Source organism: Tauraco erythrolophus, chromosome 22, assembly GCF_009769465.1.
Source record: "Tauraco erythrolophus isolate bTauEry1 chromosome 22, bTauEry1.pri, whole genome shotgun sequence".
NCBI classification, from domain to species: Eukaryota; Metazoa; Chordata; class Aves; order Musophagiformes; family Musophagidae; genus Tauraco; species Tauraco erythrolophus.
Genome location: NC_141486.1, coordinates 11,654,801 through 11,667,308, shown reverse-complemented (window position 1 = coordinate 11,667,308; position 12,508 = coordinate 11,654,801). Strand labels below are relative to the sequence as shown.

Here is a 12,508-nt window from a genome sequence, read left to right as displayed (position 1 = left end):
GGAGTAACCCACACATCTGTGCCCCTCTTCTGCAAACAGACCGTTCTCCCAGTTTGGACATTTTGTTCTTCTCTTTGATGCTTTTTGCTTTCTTTCATGCAAAAGAAACCGTTGGGCTGTTTTGCATGACAATTTTTCTTCTTTTTTCTTAAGTAGCACATGTTAAAAAATGATCTCCAGAGTCTGCAAAAGGAGACGCTGAAACATTGGTTTAAAGACTGCTAAAATAAGTCAGAAAATGGTAACTTCCAGCAGAAATTATTATTCTCAAAGATTTTGCCAACTCCTCAGGCCACACAAGGCAGAAAAATTGTGGTAGCCAAGCACTGCACTTTGCATGCCAGGTTCTTTCCAACACACTCTCAGAACGCACAATTCCAGATTTGTTTAGCACAATACATTAACAGATTTTACAAATTCACCCCATTGCAGCACCCAGGGTAGAAGAGCTTACGAGCATCCCAGAGGATGGCAAGACCATGTGAAGCACTGGAGCTGAAAGGCAGCAGGAGGAGGGGGTATGGGAAACGGATGAGAGTTTCACAGCACTAGCCAGTATTTTTAAAGCCGTGTCTCACTTACATCACACACGTTTCCACTTCCCTGTGGTTTGCTGTCTTTTGGCTAAGGTTTTCCAGGCTCCACTGGAAGGGAAAAAGAGCGCTGAAGTCAACGGTATGCACTGCCTCCCAGCCCTGCGCTCAGACTCAGGCTGTAAAGCAAGGCGCGCTTTGTGAACGGTGGGAGAATACTCTGGTTCAAGGACATCAAGCTGACAACAAAAGTCAAAATACGTTAAATAACTGTACTACATGCACGTCTCCTGAGCCAGATTTATTACTAGCCAGGACCACTATAACCTGCCATTGAGCCGCCTGGTAGAAGACAGTGGCTGTGGCTTCATGCCTGGCACTTACTAGGAAACAAAACCTCACTCCACAGCAATGTAGTGATAGCGTAACTGCACGGCGTACTGTGCAGTGGAAGATCGGCGCATCTAAACTCAGCTGAGTAAGGTCAGGTAGAATCACAGGCCGTTTCCTGGTTGCACAGCAGAGTCAGCTGGACGTGGCACCTGGACCTCCTGACAGTGCTTGGACAACCCATCTCTCTTTTTCTAAGCCATCCCTTCTGCTGGGTTATGGAATCACCAGTGTCTCCTGCCTTCCAGCCAACCTGGACAGCCTCATCATCGCATGAACAGTTGGAGGATAAAAGCTGTGAGTACCCATTAGCAATGCTTTGTCTACTTCATCCAAACAGTTAATTGAAAGAACAACTCTCTTCTCACCAGAGCATCAGCATTAGACTTCAAACTCTCACCTGTACCACTGGAGGCAAACAATCCCATTGCAAAGGCTTTATTTACCCCGGAAATCAGAGCCCACAGTACCGAACACACGCAGTGTGGAGTACAGGTACTTCACACACAAGATGTACAACCTGTCTGTCGTACTTCAAAACCAGAATTTAGTCTTAAATCTTTAGACATTTATACTTCAAACTGTCACTTTCAGAAGAAATCACGTCATTTTGTAAGTAGAAGCACGAGCGCATCTTTCGGCAGCAACTCTTGCGAAAATCAGAACACATCACTTGTCGTGCAAACATTGATCCCCAGCCTTCCACAGATAACGTCTGGATGCTAAACACTCACACTATGCACAGCAACAAATTTATTACAATGCAGAGAACTGATCAATGTGACCCAGTGAAGCTTCCTGGCTAAAATTAGAAGAAGAATCTGTATTTTATTTCAGGCTCCAGCGATTTTGATTACTGAGCCTTCTGCTCCGTCCGTTAAATAACCTGTACGCTGAACAGGACAGCAGATGCCAATGTAACAGGGCAATCCAGGATGGTTAATGCTGGGGATGGGGTTAGGAGGGAGAGCAAGAGCATTCTCTTTTTTTGGAAGAAACGCTCTTGTTTTTTTCACCCACCCACCTGAAGACAGCAGAGAAATAAAAACTCTGTTTTTCAAATGCTTCCCACTTTTTGCTTAGAGATGCAAGTGGTAACCAAAAAGCAAACACACTTTCTACATCTATCTTGTTGATACAGGAATTTCCCCAAACTAAGATATTCGAACTGCTCTGCACATAAACCAACAGTGGAAAGGAAACACATTCCAATCCACCAGGATTTTAAAGGTCTCAAACCTTGACTCAAAGAGACCATCTCTCTTTTCACTTTTCATCCTGACACATCTCCCACAGCATCACTGCCAAAATGAGACACGATATAAAGCCAGATGCCCAGTTGGTATCTATTTCCTATCTGCAAACTAACAGCTCAGGTAAAACTAAGCTCTTCATCACTCATACCCAAGGCCTGGTACCATCATGTCTCAAATCTCTAACAGGAAACATCTGATCTTGCCTTCGTCAAGCAAGACGTCTACCTTTGCTCTCTGTCTCTCCTTTTCATCTGCAGACTGGCACACTTGCCTCTTGTGTTTCCTCACAAAGCTGTACCGCACGTTTTGGGAAAACCAGCTGTGCGTTTCCATGTAATCTGCTCAGAGTGCTCGTCCTGACAGAGCCTCAACAACACAAAACTATTTAGAACCCAACTTCATTCCTCTTGCCAGAATACCTAATTCTGCATTGAGAGGCACCGTCCCGAAGCTCCAGAGACACCACTCAGTTCTGTTCAAGAAACACTGAAATAAACACCAGCCCCGCATACGCACAGGCGGGCACTGAAAGCGTCACAGATCGCTGGAGTCAGGACTTCAGAGGGACTGGCAGGAGCAGTTACATACCAGACCATTTCTTTATAAAATATATGGGGGGAGAAAAATGATTTCTTCATTATTTCAACAGTTTTAGTAAAAGTTGGAAGCAAACACAGACATTTTTCACCCCCAACCACTGTTCACCTCGGGGCATGTCTGCACTGCAGAGGCTGCAGCTCTCCCAGCCGGACCATCTCCGTTCACTGGGACGCTGCAGGAGGATCTGGGAGAAGGCTGAGACCACTCCTGGCTGGCAGGGCTTGTAGCCCAGGGGGACAGCAATGCCCAGGTCGAGCTTAAAGAACCACCAGGGTGTTTCTGCACCAGCTCTGCTCGCTGCTGTACAAACATGCACACAGAATACACAATGAAAGGGACTTGGCAGAGCCCAGGCTTGGGAGGCATTTTTTGTTTGACCACCACAATAAGCAGCAACTTACAATGTAATTTAAGAAAGAGAAACATGGATCTATTAGCTGATAATGGTGGTCAAATCATGTTCTCTGCCTGGATGTGTGTTTCTTTCAAAAGGGTACTACCGAGAAACGCAGGATGAACTAGGAGGGTGAAAAATTTCTATTTTGTAAACAAATTGCAGTGTGTCAGACTGAAAATCACCTGCAAATGCAACTAATTCTACTCCAATTGTGAATCCTCCAAGAAAGCAATTTTCCTACTGAAACATACCAACTTTACAGCTAACTTGCAGAAGTAGTACTAGCTCTGAAGATTCAGCAAGAGGGAAGACATTTAAAAATAATAATAAAAACATACAAAAACAATTGAGCCTGTAATACTAACCCACACCCTTGTGCACAAACAGTCATCCTCTCTTTTAGAGGGAGGAAGTCGCAGCCCTCATTGACCTGTACGTGGCCCTGTTGACCTTTCCCTACTCACCACAACCACCCCAGCTCTCCAACCCAGCAAAGGGAACTGCTTCCACTGTCCCAGGACTCCACACATGCTGCCTGGCTGGCCAGATGCCTCCATCGAGGTGTGACAACTCTCTTCTGTCTGTCCTTCCCTTTCATAGATACACTAAACATGTCACTCTCCTTCAGGCTCCTCTGAGTTTTGTGAACATCACTGGCTAGAGGATCTCCAGGACTTTTCTCCCTACAGCAACACTGGTTACATCAGGCAAGTGATTTAAAAGGTACCTGGAGAAGAAGAAAAAAGAGGAATCCTGACTGTGCATTTGCATAAATTTTGTTTCCTAAAGAGGGGAAAGGAGAGGGAAGGGGCTATGTAAGAAAACAAGATAAAACCAGGCAGGCATAGCTCTCCAGATGTGCACTGCTACAGCAAGCGGAAGTGACAGACAGCAGGCACATGGAGTTATGCAAGAATATTATTTTATTACTGCTAACTGAAAGTTTAATACTTTCACGTGAATGTGCACTTCATTCCTCAGCATATCAGAAGACCAGAAGATTTGCAAACACTGCCTCATGCTAAGACCCTGGAGTCAACGTGAGCTGCCACCTCTGCGTTGCGTTTGACGTCTCGCTGGGAACGGTCTCAGGACTTCCTGCAGGGAAACAGCCAGCGCCACAAATTCGACTCCCTTCTGAGTCAAATGATTTTGAATATCCAGCACGCAGTGCCAATCCTATTATTTTAGTTTCAAATAAGTGCTTAGTCTATAGAATCAGGCTTTTCATCTGGCTTACACATCTTTAAAAATCCTTTTCTTGCTTAAAGCACACCCATCTGTATCCAGAACTGCAGCTTTGGCAGCTTTTCTCCCAGAACAAGGCAGAGCAGCTCATTAACATCCTACCATGGAAACAGAGTTGTCCCTGCCTGCCTCCTACATTGAGATCATCTAAGCCACACCTTACCAGCAGCCTCTTCTCAATTCCCTATGTGCAGACTTACTTTGAACACGAGAGACATGATATCACCATGGGATGCACATGGCCTTTTTCAATTACCTTCACAACACAACACTCTCCCTTCTCTTCTGCATGTTTCTGCCACTGGCAATTTGTTCCACCTTTGTCCATTCTGCGCCCTCTGTGATCCCTCTTTCACTGCAGTTCATGACCTTTTGTGTGTAGGATGAACAAAGGCCAAAGGCTAAAAATGTCATCACAGTTGGGCCTCCACTCATCTACTGACTTCACTAGTTTGCTACTAAAAATGAGCTCAAGCCCCAAGTCAGACGGAGGCAGTTTCTGGGGTCATCAGAGTCCAGGAATCCCTAGAAGATGGTGCAGAAGCCATGCGTAAGAGGATGCAAGTGTTTCCTTTTGCCCAAATTCAAATAATGAATTTGTAGCAGTGCCTGCACACCACCTACGTGTACTTCGTAGTCATTTGCATTGTATGAAAGAGAGACAGCAAAAAGCAAGTCAGGCTAGCCTGCTCTTGGCAGAGGTGGGAGGGGAAAAAGGGAGATAGAAAAACACCATCAGCTGCTGCGGGCTGAGCTGTGTCTATTTACGTTTCACAAGCTCAACTGTTTAGTGGTTTATTTACACACAATGTTCTTGGAGCAGCTAAAATGCCAGTTGTGTTTTATCTTGATTTCGTGGCAATGCACACAAGCCACAAAATCATTGGAAGAGTCTGCGAATGAGGTGGGAACCTCTTACATCTGGAAAAGCACGTAAGGTACCGTGAGAGGGGAGTCAGATTTTGGAAGCTCAGGCACGACAAGGACTGAAATGCATTAGTTATGACAAGACACCAAAATACAACCCAGGGACTCGAAAGCAGCGATCCAAGACAAAATACAACAGTTTATGCTTCAGGGATCGCACATCCCGGTACAACTCTCACAGCCAAGCCAAGCCACCGCCAGGCATACCGGGGCCTCGGGTCCCTGCGGGCTGCCCTCCATGTTAGCGTGCGGAGGGAACTGAATTGCAGTCAGCTCCATTTTATGCACATTCAGTGGCAAGGCGCCAACACAACTGTTGACTGAGCCAAATCTGGGCCCCCTTACACTAAGTCATCACCTAAAGCAGGGCGGGAAAGCACATGCCTCTCGCATCCAGAGCGGCCAAGTTCCTGAAAAGCATCAGAGTTACAAGATGGAATTTTTTTCTTTCTTTACTCAGAAAACAAGTGATGTTTTAACTCTTTGACATACACTCCTTAATTAAAAACTGAACAGTTGCTACACATTGTAGCTTGATGTTAATGCGATGCAAAGATTTCTTTCTAGCAAGTCCAATTATTTACTAGCTGGCCCTAACGGCAGTTCAGGCCAGCATCCGATCCGGCGGGCACTTATCATCACACCCTACATCTTGTCAGCATTCTCAGCCAAGGTGTCCATGGCTGCTTTCCAACTGGAGCCTTACCCTGACAAAACAGAATGCAGTGCAGGCTAGGGAGCTTTCTGACCAGTTCAGCTCACTCGTTCCCTCCAAACCAGTGCTTGGCGGTAAGCTGCCAGCAAGCTCAGGAATCGCACGGAGAGCCTCATCGCTCTGGGAATTCACCCTCCTGAGCAGGAACTGCTCCTGAACTGTTCCTCTGCCACATGGCAGAGAAATCCCTCTGCTGACTTCCGCTTTAATTATATTTTAAAAATTCAGCTTCTAGTCTGTGTTCCATTATAATAACAGCAATAATTAAAAATACTTCAAACAACGAGCCCTCTAAACCTGCTGTTCCATCCAGGCTTTTTGGCATCGCACACTTCCCTTCTTGACTGACATCCTCAGGGAACCAGACTGATGGTTATTCTATTCTATTCCTGTTGCAGGGCTGTACTGTGCTCTCTCAGCACATGTAAACTGCTAGGTAATATTTGTGTTGGCAGCTAACTTACATACTTTATAGAAACAGACCTCTACTTGACCCTCCATGCAGCTCCCACACACAATTTAGTCCACTCCTTCAAACTGCTTCCTTCTGCTGCAACACATGCCCCGTTCCATACCTCTGTTTCCAGCCTGTTTAAAAACTACATATCCAGAACGGAGCTTATGTGCTTAAAGAGAGCAACTCGGCCACAAAAGCCAAGCCTGCAGAATGTCCTTATGCAAAGAAAATTATTGTAAAACTTGCACGTAGAGGTCCTCCTTTTCCTTCTACAAAGATTGCTCCAACTGAACATTTCTATGAAAAAAAAAAAAAATATGAAAAGTTTTGTGAAAAAAAGACATCAACACATAGATTTCTGTGATAAGACTCTGATAGCTGTATCATGCTTTGGGAGGTTGGGGGGGAGGTGTTGGGGTTTTTTGTTTAAAATACTGTTAAAATTTAGCTATTTAGGCAATAACATCACCCCAGAATAGACTTTCACACCAGACCTCTTCCTCTCTTTCCAAAGCACAGCATGCAGAAGAAAAGATAAGCCAACAAAGTAACACGTCCAGATGATCGAATGAATTCCCATTATCCGTTTACATGCTGGCAGTTGACCAACAACTCCCTTGAAAGCCCACGGAGCTAAACCAGAGGCAAAGCGCTGCAAGAGGAGGTGAGATCGGACTGGCACAGCCGGGCGCAGCTGCAGTGCACGCAGAGGACTGTGCAGCCGCATCATGTGATGGAGCGGCGCTGGCAGCAGAGGAGGGAGAGCTACGGCCCCGGCCTCCCACCCTCCTCAAGATACGCCTTCGGAGCGACGCTGGGGACAACACGATTTAATTCCAATGCAGAACTGACTCAGGTTATCGGCTTCTCAGTGTTTGAATCCTTACTCTCCATTTTTATTACCTCTCTTCACAAAATTAATAACAATACAGGCGAGCTATGGGTTCCTCCCACTAAGCACTTTCAGCATTTTATCACTTGTAGATCTGGTTTCTCAACTGGTGAACACAGAACACGGTGCTGTTGTCTGCATCACTCTTACACACAGAGCTTGGCCCAACTAGTCATCTTTGTGATAAAATCTTCCAGTGTTTGTAAGGGACATGGATTGCCGATTGAATTTTGATGCTGTATTGTACCTGTATCTCAAGATAAAACAATGATCGCAATCTCCTTTGTAGCACAGCAAAATATTTCTTCTCTCCACATAGTTTCTGTGAATGGGTTTTATATTTTCTGTAGCCAAGTACCTGGCTATCACATTTGTGTACGCTATCTGTGTTGTTTTGGCAGCCCAGAACGATGGGAGAATTATGCTCCTTGCTTCTGGTTAAGTGATTCATTGCTTCTTTCATTTAAGAAAAATCGTGCTCCAGTTTATCAAAAGATCTTAAAAGAGACTGACTTATCTGATTTGAAAATGAAGCATCTTTTTTTCCGTGAACATGATCCACAGTCAGGTGTCTCGCTTCTTAATCGCTCCCTCAACAGCCTGAGCAAGGGAGGCTCCAACTGTTACGCAACACGGTTCACAGGAGGCGAGAAATGCGCCGGGCAGCAACCGCATCCGCAAACTTCCACATCGAGATCCGCAGCAGGACCATCTTCCACGATTTCCAAAGACTCCTACCAACACTGCGGTTCTGTTGCTTGCAGGAATAGTGGGAGAGCACTCGCATGCTGGGAGACTCACACCAGCATCTTAGTCGTCATATGGTCCAACAGTGCTGCTTTGTGTTACTTCGGACAAGACGCTGCAAATTATGGATTGCATTTGGACAGCTCTTGCAACAGCTAGCAATTTTTTATACTAAGGGATCCATCTTGCAGGTTGGAGGACTAGAATTGTGTAGCCGAGACACAGCTTAAGCATGGAAGCTCGAAGCCTGGTTATTAAATGACAGAAGCGCAACGGAGACTTTGTCAAAAACAGGTTCTACTCTGTAGTGGGAGATCAGACCCAGACTCTGAAAAACCTGCAGTCTTGATCCTGAATGTTTTATCTGGGGCAGCCTTTGGTTATTGACATTTTTATAGCCAGTAACGGGCAAGAAATTTGAGGGGGGGGGAATGACACAACATAACAACCATCCAGCTTCTATCCCCAAGGGCATTTCACATCACCTATTGTCCAGAGCATTTCACAATAATTTGGTGAAGAGGGAGGTGCTGAGATAAAAGTTTAGAATCAGAACAGATCCATGACGATTCCGTCGAACTTGCAATTTGGATGTCCAGCACAGCACTTGTAAAATCCAGCAATATTTCATCCGAAATAATTCATTTTGTGATGCAGAAACGCCGCTACCTGTCAAAGGCATGCTACACACCTACAGCTCGCCCGCTGGCAGAGGCAGGGCGGTGAGGGAGAAGATGGCACAGAGAACGGAGAAGTTCATCAAGAGGGGGTCGTTTCCATCGTTATTGCAGTTACGCCGCGAATCACGGCCTAAGCAGAAAACGTGTCACATCGTGTCTCTTCCCCGTTACCAGCACAGACAGCGGCGAGCGCGGCCCCGCGCACAGGGCCTCGGCAGCCTCCACCGCCATCGCTGCCCCTCGGCCCCGGCACAGGGCGCAGACCCCGCGGCTCGTTTCGGAAGGCGCCCGCCCCGCCGCCGGCCGGTGATGCTCCGCACAGCCCCGGCCGCCCCCGCCCGCACCTGCCGCGCCGCCCGCTGCCGCCTTACCTGGGCTTCCGTCTGCGGCACGGCTTCTCCACGGGGCCGGGAGCTCTGCGGGGGCGAGACAGCGGTGAGGGGCGCGCCGCCGCCGGGCCTGCCCCGAGGCGCCCGCAGCCGCCGCCGCCGCCGCCGCTCCCGCCCGCCCGCGCCGCCGCCCCGCCCGCGCCCCGCGCCCGCCTGCGCCGTCGCTCCGCCCCCCCGCACCTGGAGGCCGGGCCGGTGCGGGGCAGGCGCTGCCGGGCGGCTCCTCTCACCATCCGCGCCGCCTTCAGCGGGTCCCGGGCACTGCCGCCACCGCCGCCCCGACGAAGGCTCCGGGCTGCGCGCAGCGCCGCTACCGCCTCACGCTAGTCTGGGCCGGCCTCGCCCCGCCCCCGCCCGCTCCTATTGGGGGAGCGCCCCAGCTCACGGTGAGGCAGCCTTTTAATTGGCGGCGCGGGCCGTCAATCGCGAGCTCCTCCCCGCCCTCCCGCGCGGGTCCGGCGAGGCGCGGCGCGGCTGCCTGGATACGGCGGCAGGCGGCGTGCGGCGGCGCCACCGTGCGGGGAGACCGCGACGCGACCCGCGCTGCTCCCCGCATCCATCCATCCATCCATCCGTCCCTCCGCCCGGGCCGCCGGGACACCTGCCCCGCTCCGCTCCGCCGCGGTTCCCGCGCCCGCCGTCACGCCCTCACCGCTGCCGGGGTAAGAGTGCCGCACCTCGGCCAGCGCCCGAGCACCGGCTCCGCTCTGACGCGGCTCCGGCGGCTGACGGAGAGCGGAGGTTGGCGGCGGCAACGCCGCGGCAGAGCGGCGCGCAGCAGCCCGCTCCCGAGGGGCCGGAGCCCCAGTGCCCCGGGGCCGGCGGCGCTGCCCCGGCGCCTCCCGCCGCCGCCTCCCCTGTCAGCGCCCGCGGCCGGTACCACCGCGCTGCCCGCGGGGGGTGCAGGGCTCACGGGCTCCACACCCCCCCTCCCGGCCGCGGATTGGTACGCTCCGGCCGGCAGCGCCTTCCGCCGCTTGTCCCCGCGCGGCTTCCGTCCTTTCCGGCCCGGTGCTGCCATCATGGTGAGCGCTGCGCTGCCGCTCGCGGTGCAATCCGGCGGCATCCGCGCGGGCACCGGGCTCGCCGCGCCGTGCTCGCGGTGTGGGGAGGGGGCGGACGGGCGGGCGGTGGGTGGCGCGGGGCCCGAGGCCCGAGGGGCGGCGGGGGGCCGCGGGGCGGTGGCCGGGGGAAGGCCGCTCTCGGGCGGCGGGGTCCCGGGGGCGGCGCTGACGGCCCGTGCGCTGCCCGCAGGCCAAGATCAAGGCCCGAGACCTGCGGGGGAAGAAGAAGGAGGAGCTGCTGAAGCAGCTGGACGATCTGAAGGTGGAGCTGTCGCAGCTCCGCGTGGCCAAGGTGACCGGCGGCGCCGCCTCCAAGCTCTCCAAGATGTAAGTGGGGCCCGGCCCGGTTAGCGCGGGCGCGGAGGCTCGGGGGACCCGCCGGGGCGGCGGGGGGTGCGGGGGCGGCGGCCCTTCAGCCGGTGCCGTGCCGGAGTGCGCGCTCCGGGCTCGTGCGGGCCGCGGCGCGCTGCGTGCGAGAGGTGGTTCCGCAGCGTGTGCTGCTTTGGGCTGTAAAACGGGAAAAAACCGCGGCGCGGAAGCGGAACGAGTGTTTGCGTGCTCGAGAATCGGGCTGTGCGTCTCTGCGTGGGGATGTTACGCTGGAACGTGCCGGAAGCTGTCCGTGTTTTGGCGCAGCGTGGGTTACTCGGTTGTCGCCTGGGTACGTTTCCTGTTGCTTGGCTCCACGTCTGCGGTGCTTGTCTCTCCCTCCGTCTGACACTCGCTTTGTGCTCCACTTGCAGACGCGTGGTGCGCAAATCCATCGCCAGAGTCCTGACTGTTATCAATCAGACCCAGAAGGAGAACTTGAGGAAGTTCTACAAGGTGAGTCCAGACGCCTTACCCAGTGGTCTTTTTTCTCTTACTGTTTTCGAATACATAGTTTATAGAATCATGGAACGGTTTGGGTTGGAAGAGATCTCAAAGATCATCCAGTTCCAACCCCTCTGCCATGGACAGGGACACCTTCCACTATAGCGGGTTGCCCAAAGCCTCATCCAGCCTGGCCGTGAACACTTCCAGGGATGGGGCATCTATAACTTCTCTGGGCAACCTGTTCCAGTGCCTCACCACCCTCAGAGGGAAGAATTTCTTCCTTAGATCTAATCTAAATCTACCCTCTCTCAGTTTAAAGGCATTAGTTTATAGAAAGTAACTAATTTTGTAGATTGTTACTTAAGAGCTTAAAACTTCAGAGGAAGATACTCACTTGTGGTCAGTCTTAAAGTTCTCTGGTCATGGTTCCGTTTTAAATACTACTGCGTGCTCTGTAAGCTTTTGCCAGGATAGCTGCCCGAGCAGCATCTCCCCTCTGGGGAGTAGTGTACTTTCTACAAGATGCAGTTTTCAGAAATGCAGATGCTCTCCTAAATTGTAGTCGTGTTGCAGGTGACCAAGGGATTCTTTATCTCAATAAGTTCCTGTAATTTTTACAATATTACTTCTTGAGATTTTAATTATATAGAATAGGAAAAAAAGAACTTTTCAAGAGGTGTTGGAAAACTGGGACTTGCAAGATCAAGCATTACTTAAACCTGAGTCAAAGTTAGTGCAACTGGTACAAAAGTTAGAATCACCTCGTGTTTTCCAGTGGAGGGAATTTCTCTGGGAGTTTTAGACTGTCACGATAGTCCAAATAAAAAGAAGCTTAGAGCGCTGCTGCTGTTCTTACAGGCAGCTTGGCCCTCCGAGCCGTGCGCCTGGTGGCTCTCACACAGATTGCAGGCTCTCACACTCAGCTGTGTGTGTTGTTCCAAACAGGGCAAAAAGTACAAGCCCCTCGACCTGCGGCCGAAGAAGACTCGTGCCATGCGGCGCAGGTTAAACAAGCACGAAGAAAACCTGAAGACCAAAAAGCAGCAGCGAAAGGACCGTTTGTACCCTGCCCGGAAATACGCCATCAAGGCGTGAGACTGCAGCGTGCGGAACGTTCTCAGTTGTGTCGGCTGAGTGTGTCTCATTAAACAGAGTTTTGTTGGAAGCTGTCACGAGTGGTTTCTTTGGTAGCAGTGGGATAAAGAAGGCAGCAGCTTTATGAGGAGAAATCAGAGGATTCACAGATTTATTTGAACTTTTATTGCTAATGAAAACAATAACATAATTGCAGTTTGTTTTCCTTTTTGAAGAACAGGTGAATGAGTACAGATCTGTGAAGCTTGTTCAACGTAGCATGTAAGACGTACTTAATTTGAGATTGGCCTAGAATGGAAACT

The 12,508-nt window shown here is 50.6% G+C and overlaps 2 protein-coding genes across 2 annotated transcripts in view; one reads left to right on the top strand and one right to left on the bottom strand.

Annotated features, from left to right (window-relative positions):
• The window catches only part of SCAI (suppressor of cancer cell invasion), a 41,972-nt gene extending 32,508 nt beyond the window's left edge, over positions 1–9,464 (bottom strand). The window contains exons 1-2 of the mRNA XM_086625032.1: positions 9,412–9,464; positions 9,214–9,258 (exon numbers count right to left, since the gene is read on the bottom strand). Of these exons, the coding sequence (XP_086481158.1) occupies positions 9,214–9,258; positions 9,412–9,464 (98 nt within the window). The remainder of the gene's footprint in view (positions 1–9,213; positions 9,259–9,411) is intronic.
• A 734-nt stretch (positions 9,465–10,198) lies between these two features.
• On the top strand, positions 10,199–12,276 carry RPL35 (ribosomal protein L35). The gene is made up of 4 exons (XM_086625206.1): positions 10,199–10,256; positions 10,486–10,622; positions 11,039–11,120; positions 12,057–12,276. The coding sequence occupies exons 1-4, from the start codon at positions 10,254–10,256 to the stop codon at positions 12,204–12,206; spliced, it is 372 nt and encodes a 123-aa protein (XP_086481332.1). The 5' UTR covers positions 10,199–10,253; the 3' UTR covers positions 12,207–12,276.
• Positions 12,277–12,508: the final 232 nt, after the last annotated feature.